At 32.7% G+C, this 26,688-nt stretch overlaps 2 protein-coding genes across 3 annotated transcripts in view; one reads left to right on the forward strand and one right to left on the reverse strand.

Moving 5' to 3' along the window:
* Nucleotides 1-11,259, reverse strand: part of LOC134231578 (furin-like protease kpc-1) — a 47,958-nt gene extending 36,699 nt beyond the window's left edge. Inside the window, 2 exon segments of the mRNA XM_062713544.1 lie at nt 7,087-7,185; nt 10,847-11,259. Coding sequence (XP_062569528.1) covers nt 7,087-7,185; nt 10,847-11,014 — 267 coding nt within the window. The 5' untranslated portion in view covers nt 11,015-11,259.
* A 237-nt stretch (nt 11,260-11,496) lies between these two features.
* Nucleotides 11,497-26,688, forward strand: part of LOC134231582 (ankyrin repeat domain-containing protein 24-like) — a 34,694-nt gene continuing 19,502 nt past the window's right edge. For both annotated transcript variants that reach the window (XM_062713548.1, XM_062713550.1), the window contains exons 1-4: nt 11,497-11,621; nt 18,089-18,201; nt 20,192-20,322; nt 23,294-23,382. In XM_062713548.1, the coding sequence (XP_062569532.1) occupies nt 18,130-18,201; nt 20,192-20,322; nt 23,294-23,382 (292 nt within the window). In that variant the 5' untranslated portion in view covers nt 11,497-11,621; nt 18,089-18,129. The remainder of the gene's footprint in view (nt 11,622-18,088; nt 18,202-20,191; nt 20,323-23,293; nt 23,383-26,688) is intronic.

Here is a 26,688-nt window from a genome sequence, read left to right on the forward strand (position 1 = left end):
AGATATTCTTTTTATATATTTCATATATACCTGTGGAGGATATGTAAAGATATCACTTAATTCAATTTTTGTCCCTTGTGAAAGTAGGTATATCAATTTTAGTCTGTCTGTCCATTTGTCTGTCAGTAGTTCTGTCTATCTATAACGCTTTCATTTCAACACAATACCTCAAGAAGCCTTTCAGAATTTGAAATGCTATTTTAAACAATATATCTGTAGGGCCTAAGGAAGATCCCTATTGATTTTAAAGTCAAAAGGTTATAGGTCAAGGTCATATATTTAAAAATTCTGTCTATTTGAACACTTTTGTTTCCTAGGATATCTAGAGAAGCCTTTGAGCTTTTGCAATGATATTTTTATTTGCAAAGATCAAGGTCATGAATTTATTTATTCTCTGTGTGTGCAAAACTTTCATTTCTGGGCAATATCTCAAGAAGCTTTCGAGTTTTCAAAATTAAATTTTATACAGTGACTCCCTATGACCTTTCCCACTCTTCTTAAAGTGCCCCACCTCTCTCAAATACCTCATCCATAATATACATATGTGCTATGTAAGCACAAGATTTTTCAGAGAAATTTGTCACAGATACTTCAGTTGCATTTGAGTGATTGCATCATATTATAACCAGAATTAAGATTAGAAATTCATTTACTAAATTTCATAAGCAAGGCCAAAATAATTGAGAATAAGGGACACTTTTCTTATAAGCCCTGATACTGATGGAGCCATTAATCTTTCCTGAATGCTTTTCCCTGTTCTTTTTTTTTTAATCTAAAATGAGTCTAGAAACATTTCAAATAGATCCTGGTACAAGTTTACCCTCTCCACCAAAAAATAACAGTTTCCTCTACCTGGGCGATATCTTATAACAAAAAATTTTGAGCAATAGTGGCATTTATTTGATATGCAGAGGTTTTTTTTAGACTTGGCAACCATCATTATAGTATTTTTTACCCACGAAAATTACTTTGTTTTTGAGAGTCTTTACGGAGGGATTAGTATAGCACCTTAACGCCACCCATCGACATATTTCAAGAACAGAGTCGGTATTGTATAATCACCTTCAATTATAAGCAGACACCTTTAAAGTAATGAAATGTCTAAAAATATTCTTTTTCATGAACTTTTAACAAACCTTAAGAAAATGAATGTGTTAATAACACCAGAGGGGTTTCAAAAGAGAAATATGATGTATAATTTACAACTGGAAAAAGGCAATTCCTCATTTTCTTGACTTTCATTACATGTATCTATCACTGCATGTGTTTTTTCAGAATGAATATTGAACCATTTAAAATATTTTATGAAACAACAAGAACACATTACATTAGAAGCCTAATACACCTGTTCATCTACTAATTTTGGCAATAAATAATCTTGGAGATCTTAGACCAATAGCCTGTTGGAAATGAGTTAATGACATGATCGATACACAGACTTCTGAAAGTTATTCAACATCCAAAACTTGCACTAAAAAATATTTCATGAAATACACCTTAACTTTGACAAAGTTTGAATTAGGAATACCCTTTAAAAGTTCCAAGGGATATCATCTCATCTAATCAAAACTGGCTCACTTCTATGATTACATACATCAAGCAATATAATGACTTCAAATTGAAATTTGATTGCATCAAAATACACCAATTTAAGAAGGTACCGGTAGTCTCTTCTCAATAAAAGATCTTTATGCCTGCATACAACATATCCTGTTAGTAAGGGCAGAAAATACAACTTCGGGAGACAGGAAAGAAACAATCCTAACACTGCCCTTTGACTGCTAAATTTTCATGATCACAAGAAATAACAGGCTTAGGTCAGATTGTATTGGTGACAGTGTTAATCTATCACCTGGTACAAACGAAACAGTGGACCGTGCCTCCGTAACTCTATATATCAGGTCTTATAGGGCCACGCTGGGGGAGCCTCATAATTCTATAGCCCTGTAAGGGAAGGAGGATGAGAACAACAACAAAATAGCCATTCCTCCCCAAAATTGGGCAATGACTTTTCTTTGTTACTGGAAAGTTTAAAATTTTTGGCTTGAAGAGTTTCGTTGAAATAACAGGGGGAAAGTTTTCCTGAGACCTATTCAGTGGCGTGTAATAAGAGTCCAGGACATTGAACAATTTGTTACATACCTGTTATTTGAGTCAACGGCTTTTCTTAACAATTGCACCACATAGTATGAATTTAGCAAGTAAGCAATCACCTTGTCTGGCCCTTACTGAACTTAGCACTGAACAATTGACTTGAAACTGTTTTCAAAGAAATGTGCTCCCCTGTCTTAGTAGGACACTCTATAACAATGCTATTAGTATTCTTATGTCAACTGCAGGCTTTCTGTCAATGTTAAAGAACATCTAGTCCAATAATTAACAAAATAATCTGAGTTCTCTTAATTGTTGGTATCCAACTATCTATCGTCTTCTCCTTCATGATTTACCATTTTAAACTCAAAGCAACACAATCATACAGAAGAGCTTGACATATGGATGTACATAGACATCTGCTCCAGGAAGATGGGAGACCAACAAATGATAGCTAATGTCACTAATTAGATTGTGTCTGAAAGAAAAAAAAGCTATGGCTCCTTTGTCTCCTTGGATCAATAAGAACCCACAAACCCAGACAGACCATCAAGCTCCTATATGGTGGACCCTTTGTGCTGTTTTGTCATCTGGTTCATCTATCATCATCTTTGAAATTCATAAAAGAAAGCACAAGTAAAATAATATTTATTAGATTTGTTAACTGACTGTCCAAAGAAATATTGCAGGTTGTTCAAGTCCCTGGAAGATGAGGTGAAGCCTTATAAGCCCTCCATGGACTTGTACAACCAGAAATGTTGTGTGGACAGTCAATAACAAAACTAATGATTCGTTATGTTGAGAACCTACAACAGTTCACAAACCTACCAAGATCAATTACAATCAAACAATTTTTTCATCTGTGCAAATCTACTTCACTCATCATCTTGTTTATTGGTTACATCACTTAAAAGGGACTTTCAGTCTTTCATACATTTTACAGTATGCCATTATTATAGTTCTCCTACCCCACCCCTTCCCCACTTTCACTGAAAGTGAGGAATTAATTTGGGTTTGTTTCAGGCTCCCTTTTAAGTCATATCTGAATCAAAAGAAGACATTTGTCATGGCATTTAGGTCAGACATCTTGTTCTCTTTCAAGTGATTTTAGGGAGGAGAGCTATTTTTTCCAAAGAGAGATAAAGTTTCCGCACACTTTGAAAGATGAGTCTGAAAGTTGGATGAAATAAAAAAGAAAACTATCACTATCACAATTTTATAGTTATTTTTTATCCTCCCTAAACTCAGATCTCTAGCTGTTTGATCCTTTTAGCTGATTATGATAATCATTGTGATCTGCTGCCTTCCTAGTAAAAGTCAGAGAGAAGAGAGGGAAGAGGGTCTGTTCTGTCAGCCAAGGATGGTGTGATGGGGTAAGCTAACGTAAGTAGTCAGGCTGATACAGATCTTAATGGAACTGCTGATCTGCATCTAACCCCTCAGAGCAACCCAGCTGGAGCTCCCAAAACATCTCCCCCTGTGTACAACATTGTATTCAGTGCAAGATCTTATCACCATTGTGATTTATCCTACCTTTAGTAACATCACCTAAATCTATTCAGAAGGAGGCTAATCTCCTCAAAGAGAGGCTAGTGCCTACTGATCTACTGGAATCAGAATTTTCATAACTGACAGAAGTGTCCATTTGACGAATCTTATGTGAATTAAATTATAAAAATGAAACCTTTTTTTAATTCAATTTCTTTACAAGTGAAGCAAATTTTCTTTCTTTAAAAAATTGGATTTGGATTGTAATAAAAACTGGACTGTTATTTTTGCTAAATTAAAAGCTGAAACTTAATTGTAATTTTTTTTTTCTGATCTAAACTTCAAGCAAATTTCTATCAAACATTTTCTCAAGACCAATAAATCACATGATACCGTGTACTATAATAACTAAAGAGTAGAGTTGGGTATTGTGAGTGAAAACCATATTGCGATATATTGCAATATTTTACCTTGAATATTGCAATATATTGCAATATATTGAATTAAAATAATAAATTTGAGCAGAATGTTTGAAATGCTGAAAGTTCAAAGACTATTTGAATTTTATCAAATTAATTTAATAACACTTTATATTTAATACTAAGGTAAAATAATAAAACAATATGAAATTTTCTTTTTTTTTTTTTTTTTTAATTTATAGATTATATAATTTTTTTTAATGTTTTAAAGCATAAAATATTGTTAAAGATTAAAACAATACATTATGGAATAATTTTACTCTGGTTGTAAAATTAAAACCAGAAAAAAATGTGACCTATTCTCGTGCGTTTTGGTGTTTTAGTCTAACCCGACCTAATTTCACCTTATGTATACGGTCAGGAAATGACCTACATCTACTCTTTTAATATGCACATGCTTCTGGTATAGCATGATGTGTTTAAAATGGCATGAAAGTTATTTAAAAAATAATTAAATTAACACTGCTACTAGTTAAACATGGATGACTGTTTACTTCTAATATGTACGTGTATACAGAACTTTACATTTCATACGATGTTGATCAGAAGATTTCGAGAATTTGAGAACCACAGTAAACATGGTATATACATTGTAGAAATGTTTTTTAAATGTTCTTTCTCATAAATTTTCATTTTAAAGTCTTATTAATTTTTAATTTTGATTTAAATGTAAGATATTCAAAACCGCAACAGTGAATTAAAAGCTCTCTCTCTCTCTCCAATAAATTCTTTCGAGAAAGAAAAAGCCTTACGTAGTTTCAAGTATTATTTCAGCAGTTTCTACAATAAAGGAGGTTTTTATATATTTTTATAAATATCGTGAAATACCGGTATTTCATTTTCATATCGCGATATATTATCGTGGTGGATAATACCGCAATATACCGATATACCGGTAATATTGCACACCCCTACTAAAGAGAAAGTACAATAGAACCCGGTATTATACTTAATCAGTACTATATTGCATGGCAATATCAATAAAATCTTGATTACAGCCAGTTTAAGAAGGAATTTTGTATGGGCTATCCTGGATTGTGATCTGAAGAGATGGTAGATTTGCATCCCAATATCGACTTCAGCCAACTAATATGCCAGAAGATGGCCCATATGAGAATTTATGAGCATAACTTCAGATCTGCATAGACAGCAATAATTAACCATTTTGTCAATCAAATGATGCCGGCTTACACAACTTGTACATATTTACTGCAGACCAGTCTCCCGGGAAGATATTTTTATGCAGTTAAGGAATACATGTGTATGGATTTTCTGCCTTGTATTTGCAGAACCAGTTTCTTTCAGAAAGAAAACAGCTTCTAACTCCCTTACTGAACTTTTGAATATTGAGAATAATGTTTCCATCTGTGGACCAAGACTCAAGCTTGCTAATATAGCAGAAAGCCATCCCTTAATAAGGCAATTACGCACAAAGTATGAATAAATTTTGGGTTTTATAGAATCTATAGCCAACTCCTTTACCATAAAATTTAAAATAAATAGACACACTTAAGCACTGAAGAATAATTTTTCAAGTAAAAAGTGCAATAAATTACATCATTGAGTCTTCACAGACATGTCTTTCTGATGAATTTATCAAATTTAAACACTTCATATCCTTAAAGAATGTCTCAACATATTGTTGACTCGCATAATGATTCACACCTCCCGTGTTCAATACAACTCAACATTTTTCACTGATATTTAAAGATGACAAAGATTCAATTCCTGTCCTTTTTCACCTAATGATAAAATTCCCATGCATTGTTCATTGTATAACTGTGGTTTTTCTTGTTCAATATACCACACCAAGGCACAAATTTAAACAAGTGGTACATTTTAATAGGAGGTTTCAAGTGTTTACATTTCAGATGACATTATTTGATAACCATATTTTTCTTTCCCTGGTATTGGGATTTGATTTGGAGCATATTATTTATTTCAAATGCCACCTTATTTAATTTTGTGCTATCACCTGCGATTGGAAATCTCCCTCCCTACAAAGCCATTCAAAAAATTCTTAACCCTTTAAGACTGTACGATAATACCTGCAAATGAATTTTTACTCATTATTGTAAGCATGGGAAGTTTTAATAGATCTCAGAGATGAATGAAAGTTTTTGAAAATTTCATACATAATACTCATGTACCAGAATATCTAAAACAGAAATGGAGCAATAAATGTAAAAGTTGGATCTTTGCAAAATCATTTCCTATTCAAATTGGGCCACACACAGGTGAAAAGATTTCAAAAAATGAAAAATGACATTAAGATAAATTTATTGCTGTCAAATTTATACAGTTACGCAGTCAAAAGGAGCCATTTTATTCAGAAACATGATAACCTTCTGTTTACGGGTTAAAGCAAAGTATGCGATTCAGTGGACATTTTTATACCCCCGCTTGAAAAGCGGGAGGGTATATAGTAATCGTTAACATTATGCTTTGGGGTACCTAATCCGCAACTCCTTCATACCACTGAATGAAATTTGATGAAACTTTCACAGAATCTTTATTACATATTGTGTGCACCTCCTATTTTACTTTTAGATTCGACACATATTTTGAGTTTCCCGGCCACAGCAAAACATGGACTTTGCCATTATACATGTTACTATATGGAGTGTTCTCTAGTGAGCTCATTGCTCACAAAGTTTTTTTTTAGATAACATTATGTTGGCAAGACTTAATCACAAATTTAAAATCACATTATTTAAATGTGTCATCAGTTTTCCTTATAAGATCTCATTCAGGTCACTATAGTGTTCTCTTGATCACCACAAAGTTTTGTAAATGATGAAAACAATTCTATAGAGAACTGTAGAAAACATTTCAGCTACATGTGTCAAATACCACATATCCTTTTATTGATAAAAAATTCAAAATATTTAAAATTTAAGTTTTCACATAGGAATGATAATTACTTTGTTGAAAGTAAATTATTTCAATCATAGTTTGATGTTCCAAAGTACATTTGACAATTTTTTAGTTTACATCGTCTCTATTTCTTTCTATCAGCTGTACTCACATTTGGCTCTTGGATTATGGTTCTGTGATGATAGGAGCTAGGGATGGCAGACCGTTTTGCTACCTTTCTATGTTGAAATGCATAATAATCTGGCATTATCTACAAAATACAAATAATGGATACATCAATACTCTTATTTTTATAAACGTAAACTTACATTCTATTTGCTAAATGTGACATGAAATTGTGTTTAAACATGTAACCAATTTGTTTTCAAAATTCTACCTTTTTAAATTGAAATCTAACGCTCTTATTAAAATAAAATTACTACATGTATTCCAAATATGCTCTAATTAAAATAAAATTACTATTCCAAAGTTTAGATGCAATTTAAAATTCAAAATACCACTTTGAACATTGACTTAAATGATGTGCATACATATTTACTGAAAGCTTTGGCATTTTTTGTGTTAGTTAGAAGCCTAAACCCATAAACACTAAGTGTAAAATGTTTTCTAACTTGAAATATGTTTAACATTTATAACTCAATTCGGGAAATATTGGCAATAATTGGACCAGACAGAAGGACAATTGATTTGAACTAATCAATAGAGATCTTGCCCATATAGTCAACATTATTCCTATTGTGCCAGGGCCAACATTGATTTTGAATAAATCCTGGTTGACAAAATGTTTGTCCATACTTGAGCTTCTAGCTAGTTGGAAATGCATTCAATAGAAGTAATGACCACACAAGCATTTATGCACTGTGTGTGATCGCTGCACCTTGGGAGTTTAATCATATAAACCTGTATATAGGATCAATATGGCCTTTTTCGGAATAATTGACTCTATCAAAAAACAAGAGTTATTATACATCCCTACCAACAACAACAGAATTCAGTCATAAAGACCATCACATAAATAAGAATATGTCTACAACAGAATTATAGCAATTGGCAAAGTTATTGAAATATTGAAACCCAATTTGCATATAAGTCTTACTGAACTATTAAAAGCATGCATTTTAATACATTTTTAAAAAGTGCAATTAAAATGTACATATGAAATTAAGCTTTAATCATAACAATTGTACGTATTTACTTCACATTTTCATTCTGAATTTTTTAAAGAGAAATATTGTTAACTACTTTGTTCTTGAAATTTTGTTGATTTTATAAAACATATAGCATTTTGCATTTAAAATTTTTTTCATTGAAAAAAAAAATGCATCAAATTTGTCAATGACAGAATTATCAATGAAAAAAAAAACATCAATGAAATACTCATTAATTATCCCACAATATGTTTCTCGAAAACCAGGTGACAACAGTTTGATAAGAAACTTCCTACATATCTACAAACATGACTACTGCTGAACTGTTGTTTTGCCCTGAAACGCTTGACACTCATTTCCTTTTTTGGGTTTCTTTGATGTTGAAGAACGTAATGAACCATACACAAAGTATCTACATAAACAATACAAAAACATGACTACAGAACAGAAAACTCTCTTCATGTTACTGCTATGGGATGATTCTGTATAAAGAATCTTAATTACACTTTACAAGCATCAACAGTGCCATTTCAACACATCAAAAGTTGGATGCAGAGAATTCAAAGGCAAAATCTTAAATAAGACCTTGAGAAATTTGTTTCAAGTACCAGTGTCATATTTTTACCATAAATGTCTTTTTTACTATTCTGATCAAGATAAATACAAACCTTATAAATTAATGTGTAAATATAAATGAAATATTTTAGTATAATGGTTTACGTACCCCCCCCCCCCCCCCCACTTGAGTTACCTGGATAGTTTAACTTTTAATATATATAATTATACAAGCTAGGATACAAAATAATTATCTGTTGTACATGTATATCATTATTACATATTGTATAAAAACAGCAGATTTTTTAAAATAAAAAATATTTAAACATTTCTATTTCAAAGTTATTGCTTTCCAAACCATCTGTTTTGCATGCATTCATCAGCGGAAATGAAAACTTGTTTGTGTGCAATTGTTTCGTGGATCCTGCAACTCTACAAACATGTCAGTGTACTTTTCCTCCGTAGAAAACACAAAAAAGTAACTCTCTAATTAGTTTTCCTTGTAGAAAAGTCCAGGCTTTTTCTTATTCACCTGGCAAATTGGAATCAAATTTGATTCAGAATCCAGGTGTTTGGTTCCAGGAGTATCAATGCTTTTTCTTGTGCCAGAAAATGTAAATACCTAATGCTGTTAATATAATAAAAATTTGAAGATTTTATATAACTATTACAGTCATGTAATCATCTCTATTTTATTACTGTAAGGCAAAAGAGACAATATTGATTTAATTAGACTTGTACATGTATATACCATTTTTCAACATTTGATAATTTGGGTTCTTCTCAAAGCATATGTACACAAAATAAAACTGACTTTTCTATTTAATGGAAAAATACATTCATGAAAGAAATGTTTGTGGTATGGAAATAAACACAAAAACATAATAATTTTTGATATATAATAATTTATAATATATAGAAAATAAACCTGAAGTAATAACTAGGAAAGCATAATTATGAGTGTCTATAGGAAACTATTTTCCATAGGATTAAAACTCACAAATCTGGATTCTGACAGTAGATATTGGGTCATGAAATATTTATATCATTCGCACTACAGACTATGAAATTCTGTGTGAATTATAAATGAGAAATTGTTTGCATACTTTTTTTTTGTAACTTTAACATGTTTAACATGCAATAAATATCCCTAATGCTAAAGGCTGAATATTTGATGAAGATTCTGGTTTTGAATAATAAGGAATTTGTAATGCAAGGATCATCTATATCATTCTGTTGAACAAATTATGTATATTTAGGAAGACTATTTCTTTTGAAACCTTGAGAGTACATTTAAAGAGTTATAAATAAATAATGAATATGAAAACAGCAAAAAAAAAAGGCAAAAAAAATTACAAATTAGGATTTAAAAAGTTACTACTTCTTAGTAGCAAATAAAGAGAATGGAGTATTTTATACAATACATGCACAAATACATATGGCAAATGTATAATAAATTTTAAAAAATGAAATATTCCATCATGATCAATGAAGATATATTATGAATTAATTATTTAAATCCACATTCCAATCTGTGAACAAATAATGAAATATAAAGTAGATTCTTTCAGAATAAGATTTCTCTTCAAATTATCTATACTATAAGGAAATACATGTAGAGAAGTTTTAAGAAGAGGGAAATTCAATAAAGCCACTTTGATAATGCACAGGCAATTAAGCCTTTATCTATAACTGTGTAGCCAATGTATCTGTAATAGAAAATCTCCAGGCAATATAGTGGTTGAGAAGATGGGAGCTTTTATCAGTAAAAGATTCTCTGAAACTTCCAAATTCATTGCTTATCTATACATTGAGTTTCCATGGAAATTCTAAGATTCTTCAAAACAGGCACATGTATACATGCAAACTACATTTTAGGAAACATTTAGAATGTGCTGTACTCTCTCAAGTGCTGTTCAAAGAAATGAGGACTCAGAAATACTATAAAAATGTTTTTGATTAAACTGTAATAATGTCAACATTTTTACCTTAGCACAAAAGTATTAGCTACTCCAAAAAATTGCATGTACATCAGCTGTACATTATTTATCACCAGATTCTATTACAAATTAAGTGTATTGCAATTTATATCTAAATGGTTTTCTTTACTTTAGCTCACAGGGAATTTTGAATAACATTTTACAGAAAAAGTCAGCACAGTTAAGTGTATTCAATTTGAACGATTTTGTTAAATATTGTTTTTCTTACCTGGTCCACATAAACAAAACCATGCTTTTGAGCCAAAGATCTTGCAACTGCTTCACCTCCTTCAATATATAAAGCCCATGTATTTGTGTATTTGTTTGAACAAACATAGTTAATCAGGACGAACCCTAGAACTGATATTTGAATAATGAATCTGCCATGAATCCTCATGGCTAGATTATTTGGAATGGTCGATGGGTCGTCCAGTATCAGCACCAATCAGTTTCTAAACGGTTGAAAATAATATCAGAATACTTTTAAATTTCTATAAATATTCCTAAATAAACGAAATTCCAAATCATTTTGAATTCAACCGTATTCCATTTTCGAAAGAGTACTTTAAAGTATCCAAATCAACTGTCCATCCATTGTGGATTTTCAGCACTAACTGATGGAATATCGTCTTTCGGCTTCGATTTTACTCTGTGAGGAAGTGACGTTTTGGGGGCTGTATCCAAATTTGAAATTGCTGAATATATTTTTAATAGTGTGTTAAAAGTTCATAAAAGAAAATATGCAAAGTTTTACAATTTCAAATCAATGATAATTTAACCGCAAATATATTGAAATATTTACACCGTCAGTGTTTGGGAAGAAGGAATTGAATGTTTTGATAAGTTTTTAGACAACCCATATTTCTACCTTTCGCGGAACAGGAAGTAGAAGTAAAGCATGCGCAGTATACTACAAGTGTTTTCGTAGTTTGGTGGGTTTCTCTACAAGTTTCTTCAGCTCTTTTGGCATGTAGGGGGTACTTGTACCTTGAAGATAATGAAAGGTAAGTTCTACAGTAACATGCTTTTTGAGATGCTCATTTTTGTTTCAATGACTTTTATCTGTGTTATGACAGGTATGGGGAAACGATAGGAGAGACAACTCCCTCCAAATAATAATAAACATGACATGCACATGATTCCTCATTGTGTCAAAGAAAATGTAGACACCTACATAGGGGTAAAATGATCACTTCCAAATGTTCCAATATCCAAAGGCATTGACTAAATAAACTCTTTAAACGTTCATAAATGTTTATTCATTATTTAGAATACTTGGATCTCTATGAAACAATCACATCTTTTATGAGATTGCAATGATAATAGGGTTTCATGTGACTTTGTCAATTGAAATCATCAAATATGAGTTTCTAAAGCTAGCCTATAATGTAATTAATTATACTTATTTTAAGTGATGCCTATGCAGGACAGTAGTACTCACCTCAAATTCATACTGAATATCGGACCCATTCCCAATGGCACAAAGTGCTAGATTTTCCCAATGTCATACTTAAACATTTCCATGGATATCAGCCTGGGTAGCTCAATCGATAGAGCACCTGACTAGTGATGCATGGATCCTGGGTAAGACTCCCACTCTAGCCATACGTTTTCTCCTTTCCTGTTACAGATTTGGTGCTGTTGACCACCCCTGGACTTGAAGGTGAAAGTCCTGCCAGGGGCCAATGAGAATTTGGGTTGTATCTTTGAGAAAAAAGACAATTTAAGGAGGGAGGGATGTAATGGTTTGGGTCATGGATATTGGCCTGGATTTCTCATTCGGTAGAGCACAGTTGCACCTGAATTATGATGCAGGGGTCCTGGGTTTGACTCCCAGTCCACAGGGCTCGACATTAAGGCTTGTCAGCTACCAGTGAAAAAAAAATTACGGACAAGTAAATATTGCTTGGCACTTGTCCTATTGGACAAGTGCATTTCACTGTTAAGGAGTCTCTAAATAATAAAAAGAACGACTGTTGAAAGTTATCGGTAGTTTCAAGACAGAAGCTGTACATAAAACCAAACTTGGATCACAATACTAAGGGATCGCTATTAATTGAGTTCACATTTGATCAGAATCGAAGTTCACTTATTGCATAATGGAACTTACGAAGTTTGAATTCTGTTTGATGTTGAAAGGTTCACTTGTGAACTTTTATGTTTTTGTCAGGACTGAAAGCTTGGATAAAATTTCATTTTATGTGTTAGTTGTTTTTATCAAAAATATCACAAATCAATCAAAATTTATTGAAAAATTTTCAGGCAAGTGAAGTTGAAGTTTGGACAAGTAAATGTCTTGGTCACTTGTCCGAATGGAGGGCCCTTAGTCCAGCCATATATTTTCTCCTTTCCTGTTACTGTTTTATTGGCAATGTAGCAAAATATACATGGGTGGTAACTCAAACTCAGTGCATTTACTACAATACAGTTTAAAATATCAAGCTGATACCAAGCCTTAGTTTAAGATATACTTGTATTTTATTTTTTATGGTTCCAAATGCTAGGTTGTTTAAATGTATATTACATGTGTACATATTTGGGGGAAATCATATATTTCAGATACCTACATGTACGGGCGGTTAACTAATAAACTGAAATTGAAAGCTTGATTTAAAAAAAAAACACGTATATCTTCTCGTTAAATTTATTTACTATACTAACATACTTTTCCAGTCGTATCTCAGCATGTCCGATTTTGGAAAACAAAGAAAACAATGTATTTGTCACCCATTTATTCGTAGTGCTTACTGTCACTATTATCACATTATCAGCACCGTAATGGCGGCCGATGACAACGCCGCCGTGTGACAAAGCGCGATAACTCTGTAAAACTCGTGAAAAAGAATCGTGTATAATAACTAGAGCAAAGCTCATTGCAAAGCAACGAGTAGGTCTTCCGTCCTGTTTGACCGGAAGTAACTTTTATTTTTTAAAAAAAGAGAAATGACATCTCTTATGATTTAAATCTTCCAAATCTATTGAAAATTGCAAAAGTAAGCCATTTTTTGCTACTTCCTGTTTGACCGGAAGTGACGTCGACGGACGGAAAATTAAGTTATATGCTTCCAGTGACAAATATTTCCCCAAAACATGTCAAAAACGGCAAAAATATGCAGTTTCGGACTACTTCCGGTTTGGCCGGAAGTGACGTCACAGGACGTATTTTGATGACATCAGTAGATTTTACCAGAGATTTTAAACAATTTTGCTTCTTTGATGTATTACAAATTCTCAATACTTTTTGAGATATCTGGAAGAAACTTTTGGCCCCTCTAGATCCCTTAATTTAGGGGTCAGCCCTTTTTCCGAGATATCATTTGAAAGATCTTCTAATTCTGCACAAATTATGTTTTATATATTTTAACAAAATATTTTTAGTTTAGAAGATAAAAAGCAAAATATGAGTAATTTTTGGCTCTTTTGAGCATTCTAATTTTTGACCCCTATATAGCACCATTTTAAATAAAGAAATCGAAAAACAAAAACCGATGTGCACAACTTCAATCCTTCTATTATCTAAAATCAGTAGAATTTCTGCTCCAGCTTAGTCGTCTCTGAGCCTTTGTCTGGAAATGAAAGCCTATAAATTTTCATTTAAAGAGAAATAACTCAAAACCAGAAGTGACTTTTTGGAATTTTAGACAGCATTCTGATAGAGTTTAGTAACGTCTAGTACCTCTGAAAATTTGAACGAAATCAATTGAGAAATGAGTGAGATATGAGGCTTCAAAGTTGGCGTCTAGGAAGTAGAAGAAAAAAAAAAGAATAATAATCTTTACCAACAGAATCAGTAGAAGGTCTTCCATTGGAAACAGAAGACCTTAATAAAAAAAACTAATAGGAAAACTAACAATGCTTCTGTTTATATCCCTAACTAGCAATTTAAATTAATATGTCCCAGTACGAAACATTGATAATATTGCACATAAACTTTGATATATGTTTTGTATCTCTAGAAAGACTTGTTGATATTGATACCTGTTTGTTTGTTTTTTAACCCTGACTAAAGTATTAATTTTTAGGCTAGGTGCCTTTTCATATAATCCATTTTGCTCATGCAGCTATGAAGTATGCCATTGTCAGTCATTGGAATGCAACAAATTTCTCCATATGCCACAACTAGGTCATATTTAAATTCCTACAGAACATTTAATGGATTTTTTTATGGTTAAATAAATGAGTGCTTTAGATAATTGATATATCCTGTGCATGGCAATGAACTATGAAGAGAGTATGATATTAAAAGCTAATGTGAAATAACAATTCTTGAACATTATTAATTCTTACTAGTTCTTACTGTCATGGATTTGAAATCCTGCAAGCATATAGATAAACTATTGTATGTTTGTTTGTTTTTTTCAAGATGGGTGAATATTATAATGAATATGAAATTAAAGTACCTGTGAATGTGGTCACTGGTGTAGTACCGGTATTTATTGTGTAATATACATATTGAGCTTTATCTCAGTGCACTGCCACATCAATTTTTTTTTTTTGAATTCCTAAATTACACAATTTACACACATGAAAACACACCTAATTCTGATTTTTTTTTTTTTTTTACACCTGTATATGAAAATCATACAAACAATTCCATGTCAGGATGAAAGTAGTAATTGTTTATATGGAGGGGGGGGTATTCTCTTTGAAAATCTTCCTTACTCTGTCCTTGGCATCTCCATGCAGCAGTAAATTCTATTGACATTTCTTACACAGATAAGCCCAATAAATATTGACGGTTGTACCTGTGCTGATGGCTCAGCGATTATTTACCTGTGGTAATTTCTTTGTACAATTTCTCACCTGACTAGAGAAATTCTCTTAATTGTCGTACATATCTTGTTGACCACAACTGGAGGCTATTTGCTCGGCATTCCAGCACTGTTGTTTTTTTTTCCTGTTTTGTTTGACTTCTTTGGTGTTTTCTTCATGTGCAAAAGTGTTATATTGAACACTTGGGCAAACTTTAGGCTAAGCTTAGTGGATTTATCAATTATGTAGCATTGTTATAACTGAAGATTTTGGAGAAGTATATTAGCTTGTTATATTCAAACTGAAGAGGCTCTGATGGACCCCTTATGTCAAAATTTTACATAAATCAAACAAGTGAGGTAAGGAAGTAAATTTATTGTTTCTGTATAATTACTTATTGAATACAAATATTGAATAATGATTAATTTTTAGTTGATTCGTGTGCAGTGACAGCAGAGTTCCATGTTTGATGTAGACTTGTCAAGAGCATTTGTTCCTGTATACATAACGTAGAACCATATAAAATGCATTTAACCAATAGTACATCTAGTGCTCTTTTAGAAGATACACTTAATTAAGGGGTTATGACATTAGGCTCAGCTAATTGCAGTGTTTAAAATTGACAAAATTGTTTTTCTATATTTGCTTTTAGAGTAGCAGTTTGTAATGATTTGTGTATCAAACATGGTATTATCCATTGGTAAGGTCTTGGTATCCTATCATGGTTCCTATTGGGTTTATAGGTATTCATACAACATTTGAACTCTTATTTCATACATAATACACTCCGTGCTTTCGATAAATATTATAAAACAAGAAATATCCCACAAGGATAGGAGGTAAGTATACTGTAAATCACTTTTTATTTGCGAGAACTTTATTTTCGCGTAATTACGCGAGACAGTGTGCTTGCGAAAATTTAATTCTCACGTATAATAGCATTCCTTAAGATTATATAGAACAATATAACCACAATTTGTGAAAATTCTGTCTCGCTTATCAAGAGTCAATGACTATCTCGCGAAAATAAGGTGTCACGAAAATTTAGTGATCTACAGTATTTGAAATGGTGTTTTCCCCAGATGTCAGTCTTACTATGAAAAAAAAAGATTATTATTTTTTGAGTGATCTCAATATTCCACCTTGTTGACAAGGTCATTATTTCTTGTGAGATTCAATTTATTTTTAAGAAACAGTAATCAAGCTCAAAAGTTGTTAGAAACAGTTAACAAATCAGGAGCATCATCCCCATGTATCTTAAAGTCATTGAATAATTATCTGAAAATTTACTTTGTTTGACCCCCCTTAAAAAGAACTAAAAGGAAAAAAAGGGGGAAAACATGTGAAGGATTCATAAGGGAAAAAATTGTGTGGACTGTAATCATGCTCTTAAAACACATCATAGAAATATGTGATAATCTTGACATTAATGGAGCTCTTTTATATCTCTCTCTGGTTTGGAAAGACACAAGATGACTACAGAAAGTGACCATGTAAATGGTTGTTTTATAGGTGATAGGACAAAGTGACATTTTTACATAAAACTGCACCACCAGGACAAATGCTCAATCATTATGATGGGGCTGGGATGTCTTCTTTGGCAGAAGCTTTTTACATTCTGAATGCTCATTAACCAGTAATGGGACCATATAATAGTTATCCATGTGCCCTTCATTATTTATGCACATGCACAGAATACAGATTTGTCTTAAAGTTAAGATTCTTTAATTATGATACTATGGTATTAAAAAAGACTCATTCAATGATACGGTTTAAGGAAATGTTAATTTTCATGAATTATTCATGCTGGGGATTTGTCCTTGAGTTTGCATAGAGTAGAACATAGTAGAAGAAAGAGTATTGCATTAAAAGATAAAAAAAAAAAGCATTTCTGCCACTATATAAAGGAGGAATTTTCATGGACTATTCATGACAGAGATATTAAAATAAACAATGAAACAAATGAATGTTTTATTCCATGTATTCAAAACACAAATTTTTTCTTTTGAGGAACAATTTTTGGTTTCACAAATCAGTATTTTTGTTTCATATTCTGGCCTTGCATTTGAAATGTTATAAAATTATTGCTACTGTAGTGTATACAGGGTTATTTTCACCTTGTGTTATTTTCGCCTTTCACACTTGCAAACAATGTGCTCCCTTTTAAATTTGCCCAGTGACAGTTCCATTGAAGAAAGTATACTGTGTTCTTTGAAATTGTCTCGTTTGAGTAGGCAAATGGAACAAAAATCAAATGGGGATGAAATTTTCCATGTTTACCATGGTTTACAGTATATTTGAGACAAACACAAAGATTTATTAGTTAACCTACGAGAACAATATTCGCCAAGTCTGAAAGGGACAGGGGTGAGGGTAAAAAGGTCTTGGAGAAACATATACCAATATGCATAGCACAAATTATGCTTTTATTAGAATGAATATCGGTATAAAAAGGTATTGGAAAAAGCATTCAGGTTTCTTTAAATCAGCCATATAAGATATAACCAAAGTTGTTTGTCACATTATTTAAAAATAAATACATAATTAATTTGTGCATTTTTATGCTGGAATGTGTATGAGGGAGGTAGTAAATAATGAAATATAATTCTTAATTGTTTACTCGAAAATGAAATGCAAATTAAGCAAATTTATTTTATTTTTTTTGCTTGTTGTGAAGTAATCTGAATAAAGTGCTTATATTTTTTGCCTTCCTTTGTAGATGTAGCATCTTGGACAATGTGATTTTGTGAGACAACAGACATGTCAAAGCTAATTGCCAAAAACAAGAGTAAAAAGCTTGGTTTGTTCAAGTTTCGGAAAAGTACAACAGATGTAAGTATTCATATTTTCAATGCTTTCCAGTTTTAAAGGGGTCATGTGGCTTCAGATAGAAAGAGAATCAAAAATTGTGATGTGTGTATAACTTTTTACAGGGAGAAGAAAATTATATTTTGATAATTTTAAACCATATTAGCTTTATCCTCAAGGAGAATATTTTGTTGAATGCAAAATGTTTCTGAGCTTGCAAAAAACAACAGTATTTAAGCCTTTCAGAAAAAGGAAAGAAAGAAATGAAAAGAAAAGGAATAAAAGAGATAAAGAAAAGGGAGAAATTCATGTTTTCAGAGAAAATATTAGCAAAGCTTCAAGAATCAAATTAATGTTTATCTTTATAAAAGTGAAAATGAACATTTTAGGTCTTTGATAACCAGAGTCCCTGTGTATATATTTTGAGATCCATGAACTCAATTTCACGTTGTGCTGCTAATTAAAACTTAATTACAAAAGTTAGGTCCTGCTATACATCAAACAGAATTCTGAGCTAGTAATGAAAAAACAGGAGGAAAAGAGTGATGTAAATCTCATAACAATTAGAACTCTATCTTGGTGTAAATGGGAAAGCAGCAGGAGTAGGGAAACAAAGAAATTACTCATTTGACAAACCCTGGTGTAGATCATTATGTTATGAAGTGTGTGGAGTTTGTAATAATCTTATTGGAAGTGTTGTTTGAGGCAGGTTTTATGGCATTCCAATATCATCAGACGATTACAAATTATAACAATACTGGTCATAATTTTGAGATTACCATTTTATAGTTTGTCTCAGACAGAAAGAAGAAAAAAAAAAGATTTGCAGAAATTGCCTTGGTTCACAACATTGATATGATGATGTTTTTAGGTTGGGATGTTGGCTAGGGAGGTGCTAGTTTGTCTGTTACAGACTATCTCTCTGAATAGATAAAACAGATAGCTTAATCTTTCTGTGTCAAGATGCATGTTCAGGTTTCAGGGAGGGAGCATCTGCTGGTAGAATTTTTATTGCATTTAGATGAAATGACATTAATATATTGCATTAAATATAAGTTATGTAAACAGAAGCCAGAAATATTGCACTTGATAAAGATGACTGTAGATTGACGTAAACAATATACTTTCGGATTGCATGATCTTTTACACAATCCTTTATGCATAGTATACTATCATGTATAAGTTTCAATGAAATAAACAAGACAAACTCCTTTTGAACATGAAAGTTCTTGAATGAAATTCCACCTACAATAGCATGTTTTTCTCCTATATAAATACTCCAGTGAATGGAGTAAATTTCCTTGTTGTGAATGGCTGCTAGTACAAAGTAATTATCACATACAATGGCAGGAAGTAGCAGGTTGTAGGAATCAAGATAAAAAGGAGGCAAGAAAAAAGATAGAGCTTTATCAGATATTGTGTTTTAAGGAGGGTGTGTTTGTGTGCCGTTGTCTGTTGGTGCCAGTCAGACATTCTGCTTATCATAATCAACTTCCTTCCATACATACTCCAAAGGGAAAGATCAGCTAATTCCATCTCAAGACTTTGGGCTATAAGTTTGATAAATTCTGACCAAAGAAATTTTTTGATGTGTTAAGACTTATAAAACATATTGGTTGTAAAATATGATTAAAGATGGATGAGAAATATTTTAGATTACAGATTTTGGTATCTCAAGACAAATCATATCACCAGGTTGCATGCTAAAAACCATACTATTCATATGCATGTTAAATATTAATACCGATAGCTGAACTTTCAAATTGGTATCTTTGAACACCGATATCTCCAATATCATATACATGTATATGTAAGAGTGGTTTAGAAGTCTCAACTACATGTTCTTTAGGTATCTGACCCTTGATATCTTGAATCCTTGCAAATCTCAAAGTTTTCCATCAAGCTTGAAATAACAAGATTGGACTACAGTTTAGACAATTTTCTTTGTAATTAACCATAATCCTTCATTTTCTAAGCACAGGGATTTGAGCTTGCTCTTGTTTTCTATTTTCAGTTATCAGAGTGGAATAAGAATGATGAGAAGCTACTGAAGGCTATAGAGGTGGGGGATGTGGACAAAGTGCAGTCCCTCCTACAGAAAAAGACCCTCGTCCCTACCAAGCTGGGACCCCGGGGATTGTCTGTGTAAGCAAATCAACAGCTAATCAAAAGTCATTAAATCATCAAACCCAGAATTTAATCTTGCCCAGTTTATGTGAACTTGACCTTTTTGCGTTTAAAACTTAAGTTATGAATTAAATTCTGGATTCTGCATAATGCAACTAATGATTACTAATATTATAGGGCTATCACATTGAGAGAACATTTTGTTGAAAAGGAAATGCATCAAGAATTCATTTTTAGCTCTACTGGTCAGAGACCAGAAGAGCTTATGCGATAGTAATGCGTCCGTCCGTCTGTCTCTCTGTCCGTCTGTCTGTCCGTCTGTCTATAAACAATTTTTCAAAACGCTACTCCTCCTACAATTTTAGTCTGATTTCAATATTACTTGGCACACAAGTAGACTACACTAAGATACATAGAATAGTGCATTGGTTTTTAATTTCGATGAACGGTGTTGCCATGGTTACTTAAAATAGAATTTTCTGTGAAATTCCTTTAAAACACTACTCCTTCAACAGTTTTGGTCTGATTTCAATATAACTTGGCACACAAGTAGACTACACTAAGATACATAGAATAGTGCATTGGTTTTTAATTTTGATGTTCGGTGTTGCCATGGTTACTAAAAATAGAATTTTCTGTGAAATTCCTTAAAAACGCTACTCCTTCTACAGTTTTGGTCTGATTTCAATATATTTACATCCACTGAAGATTTTCTTCTTTATTTCTTAAGAAAACCCATTGCGTTCATCACTGCATGAACTACATTAGGCATATCACCTGTACAGATTTCTTGATCAGTGGCCGTTCCATCAATGAAACGTACAAAGACGTTCGCATCATTAACACAATAATTAATATTTTTAATCCTACTTAAAATGATAATTTAAACAGATATAAATATAAACAATAAAATGTCTTTCTTTGTTTGTTATTACTGGAATGAACGGTCGCAGCTATTGCAGAAAAAATTTACATAACCCGCTTACGCAGGTTATGTATTTTTTCTGCAACAGCTGCTTCCGTTCATTCCAGTAAAAACAAACAAAGAAAGCATTTTATTGTTTAAATAACTTGGCACACAAGTAGACTACACTAAGATACATAGAATAGTGCATCGGTTTTTAATTTTGATGTTCGGTGTTGCCATGGTTACTAAAAATAGAATTTTCTGTGAAATTTCTTTAAAATGCTACTCATTATAACTTGGCACACAAGTAGACTACACTAAGATACATAGAATAGTGCATCGGTTTTTGATTTCGTTGAACGGTGTTACCATGGTTACTAAAAATAGAATTTTCTGTGAAATTCCTATAAAACGCTACTCCTTCTACAGTTTTGGTCTGATTTCAATATAACTTGGCACACAAATAGACTACACAAAGATACATAGAACAGTGCATCGGTTTTTGATTTTGATGGACGGTGTTGCCATGGTTACTAAAATAGAATTCTCTGTGAAATTTCTTTAAAATGCTACTCCTTCTACAGTTTTGGTCTGATTTCAATATAACTTGGCACACAAGTAGACTACACTAAGATACATAGAATATTCCATCGGTTTTTGATTGCGATGAATGGTGTTACCATGGTTACTAAAAATAGAATTTTCTGTAAAATTCCTTTAAAACTCTACTCCTTCTACAGTTTTAGTTTGATTTCAAAATAAGTTGGCACACAAGTAGACTATACAAAGATACATAAACTAGTGCAATGGTTTTTGATAAGTACAAACCAGTAGAGCTACAGTCTCAACAGAGACTTCTGGTTTGGTTTTTGTGCCTTGTGTGCCCAAGGAATCTGAATTAAGTAAAGAAAATTTCTGACCTCCAGTTCATCTGTTTTGTATTTGTTTGGTCAAGGATCTGTTCTAAGCATCTGTGTTTATTCTAAAGCTGGGAATGTGAAATAGGTACATTTAATTATTGGGTTGTTGATGAAAACAAGACATGCTTGTGTGGCATGATCGGGAACTAAGGTCAAATGGTGTTGTCTGACAATTTAGATTATGATGTTGCTATCAAGCATTTCACAGAATCATGGCTCCTCTGCAAAATGGTGTCATGCTCCCTGTTAATAAAACTCAATTCATTCCTTGCACCACACAAAGAGATGAGATCTAACAGGAGTTTTATGATAGGGAATTTTTCGGCATTTTCCAAGGGGGGTAAAAAAAACTTGGTGACTTGGTTGTTACTGGGCAGTCATCAGACATGTTAGTTTGTGGGTCACTGCCTTGGTTCCTAGTGTGATGATGAGTTTTGTAGACTAACTACACAGACAATTCATCCATCAGTGCCCCATAACCACCCCGTCATGACAAGAAGAAGTGTAGCGTTATCACCTGTTTCCTATTAGGCCTGATGTGGATGTGATAACGGTCTATCAAAACCTGTTGCTCTGTCTCCACATGATGGCTTGATGAGATGACATATATAGATTTCGGAAGAGTTTTATGACCCAAATAAAAATCAGAAATATAATTTCACTATTTTTATTATCCATAATTTTTTCTAACAGTGAAGGTCATATTTTCTAAAGATTTTGAATATTTTTGATAAGACATTTTTTATTTGTCTGTAAGGACACTTGTCTTTGAAAAAGTTAATTTCTTGAGTGGTAAGAATTTAATTAGAGAAAAGCCTAACCAAAATGTCTGTGAAACTAAAAACATAATTTTTATTTCCCCTTTAATAGCCCCTATATATTTCTATAAAGAAAAACTCTTAATTTGGGTTTGAAGCAACCACTTGTGTTGGGCAGAGAATTAAATTAATTATTACTGATACCCACCCAATATACCCCCAAAAAAGGTCAACAAGAGTTTTCAATTGGAATAAACATTTTATTAAAAGCCAATGCCAAAAGATTAAATTCTGTTAATTTGAGCAATATCCAACAGATACAAAAAGACAAAAATATCTTTCTTTTGAACAAGATAAAGTAGATTTTCTTTTGGCAGATTTCATGTTTAATTTCTCGTTTACAGATTTCATGTAGCATGTGCGTCAGGACAGATAAAGATTGTGGACCAGTTGTTACAGTATGGAGCAGAACCTAATGTACTCACCATACAAGGTACTGACAGAGGATAAATTACAGCAATCAAATATAGTCTCTATTGAAAAGCAGATGATTAATCAAGCTGCCTAACAAAAGGCTAAATTTGAAATGATTCTATACGATGCATGAAGGGAGAAAACTTGATACAACTACCTATGATTAATTCTAACTGAAATTTGAAACATTAGCTGTTATAAAAATTTAAAAATCCAATCTGTCTGTGAGATAAAATTTGATTACCAGTAATTAATCTTAATTAAATTATCACAGGTGAATAGTTTCTCAAGTAATGCTGTCTTAATAATGTCTGGATAGAAGGATATAATAGTGATTTAATTTAAACTAACTTATTTTCTTCTTTAGAATGTATAACTTGCTTATTAAAGTTGTTGAAATAGATATTGGGGGTTTATTTGCATTACATAAAAAAAATCCATATGTGATTGATACGAAATTTGTGTTTGCTTTCAATGTTGTGTATGTTTTTTGCCACCTGCACTGTAGATTTCCTGGGTATAGAATACAGAATTGAGTTTAATCTAATAGGACTTTTACATTTCATGTTTGGATCAGGGTATAACGGGAATATGTTTGCCATATAAATTTGTAACTGTCATGCGAACAATGCAAGATTAGATCAATATTTTCATGCTTTAAATGCTCTAGTGTTGGTTTCATTCCTACACTGATAAATGGCCTTTCAATCTTGAGAGTTAAATCTTGCCAGTGAATTACAAAATAGCATGGGCCTGTCAAAGAAAATAGATACATATATCTTAATTCAATTTTAATGAGATTTGTACAATCTTAAACATTCAAAAGTAGGTTTTTGATGCCATGTCAAAAATGGTTTAATCTTTTTAGCATATTGCTTCAAAATGATAAGGCCATGCAGATTTGCTGTAGGCTGTTTCATTTACTAGGTCAGGAAAAAAATCCAAGTTTAAGGAGATATTATTAAAAGGGAATCTTTCCTTCCCTGAACTGAATTCTTTGGAACATTTTTTACTAGAACTGAAACATTTATGGCATTATAGCTTGATATCTGGGGTCTGAGGGATTAAAATGCTCATGCAAATTAGATGTTTAAGATATTTAGTTGATACATTTATGATCTGCAAAATATGTAAATTGCTTCAATTTGGTGTACCACAGTGCAGAAAAAAAGAACTCAAAATGTATATCTTGGTTTTATAGTCTGTGCCTTTGGGGTAAAGTTAGATATTAATGCTTTTATACAGTATTCAGTCCATCAAAACAATTGAAAATCAATGTCTCCCTCGTTTCTGAGCAGTAAAGGGTCGCAGAATATTTATTTATCGCGATTTCCATTAGCAGAATTCTACTTGACAATACATGATTATTTACTGATTGTACAATATATTGGTCATGGGCAAAGTGCATTAGGTGCAATATTAAAAAAGCAATTTAAATGAAAATATGTTATAAAATATTATGCTAGATTATGGTATATTAAAGGTATTTAAGCCATTTTATAAGATATATGAGGTATAGTATACACTTATCCACTGGGTGTGAGTGGGATAGCTCTTTTATCAAACCCGCGTCAGAGAACTATTCCCCTCAGACAAGCCCTTGGGGAATAGTTCCTGTCAAGGGTTTGATAAAAGAGCTATCCCACTCACAACTAATGGATAAGCGTTTTATTATACTGATGTATATAATTTCTGAAGTTTGAACTTTTTTTGGAGTAAGATAATTATGCAAGAATAATCTGAAATCCTGATGACGTCACAATGCTACTGAAGTCATTATGATTTATGACATCATCAGTTTAAAGATTTATCGCTGGAAATCAAAATTGGCTGCAACAATTGCATGAAAATTTTCGGGTGGATAGCAAAAACTATACCCCGGGGTATAGCTTTGCTATGCGTGGACTATAAAGGATAGTTATTTTACCTTCTGAACTTTATATAGGAAACATTTTAACAGAAGTATAATAATGTTTTTTGTAGCTTGTTTCATTAGCATAGATTTTGATTTTTTTTAAAAAAAGTGTTTATTAGGGCCCCGCTTGGCGGGCGCCCTATAGTGATCAGTCTGTCCGTCCGTCCGTCCGAGATCTCTTGTCCAGAGCATATCTTCTCTCTCCTTGGCCCAATCTGGCTCATACTTCACCCAAAGAGTGCCTTTGGGTAACCGGTGTGCAGTGACCTTGAACCAGGTATCTATTTTAAAGGTCAAGGTCATAGCAGAATTATATGAAAAATTATTGTCCGGAGCATATCTTCTCTCTCCTTGGCCCAATCTGGCTCATACTTCACCCACAGAGTGCCTGTGGGTAACCAGTGTGCAGTGACCTTGAACCAGGTTTCTAGGCCAAAGGTCAAGGTCATAGCAGAATTATATGAAAAATCCTTGTCCGGAGCATATCTTCTCTCTCCTTGGCTTAATCTGGCTCATACTTCACCCACAGAGTGCCTTTGGGTAACAGGTGTGCAGTGACCTTGAACCAGGTTTCTAGGTCAAAGGTCAAGGTCATAGCAGAATTATATGAAAAATCCTTGTCTGGAGCATATCTTCTCTCTCCTTGGCCCAATCTGGCTCATACTTCACCCACAGAGTGCCTTTGGGTAACCGGTGTGCAGTGACTTTGAACCAGGTTTCTAGGTTAAAGGTCAAGGTCATAGCAGAATTATATGAAAAATCCTTGTCCGGAGCATATCTTCTCTCTCCGTGGCCCAAACTGCCTCATACTTCACCCAGAGAGTGTCTTTGGGTAACTGGCATGCAGTGATTTTGAACCAGATTTCTAGGTCAAAGGTCAAGGTCATAGCAGAATTATATGAAAAATCCTTGTCCGGAGCATATTTCTCTCATGTTAGCCCTATCTGGCTATTACTTCACTCAAAGAGATCCACTGGTCAATGAATATGCAGTGACCTTGGTCGAAGTTTCTAGGTCATGGTCAGAATTACCCTCTCTGTTTAAAATCTTTGGTGCATAATTCTTTCCCTTTAATTCCAGTAAATTTATATAACTGGGATACAAGATAACTTCGATATTTAACGGTAAATTTGCAATATCCGTGAAGTTGTACTAAATGACCTTTTACTGTATTACACAAATGTTCCTCTTCAAAATGATCCCTTTTAAACTACCTTACATTTTCCTGTTCATTGTTGAACGCGGGGCCCTTTGAGATGGCCACCATCTCAATGATATCTAGTTGTAGAATGCCTTCAAAAAATCTCAAAATCATGCAAACAGATTATTTTTATCAACACTTCATTTTATCCATTGTATTCAAGATTTCAACGATAAAGAGATGTTAAAGTTCAACTGTATATAATTTTC

This window comes from Saccostrea cucullata, unplaced genomic scaffold (assembly GCF_032062105.1).
Source record: "Saccostrea cucullata isolate Sc308-1 unplaced genomic scaffold, CSIRO_AGI_Scuc_v1 ctg626, whole genome shotgun sequence".
Lineage (NCBI taxonomy): Eukaryota > Metazoa > Mollusca > Bivalvia > Ostreida > Ostreidae > Saccostrea > Saccostrea cuccullata.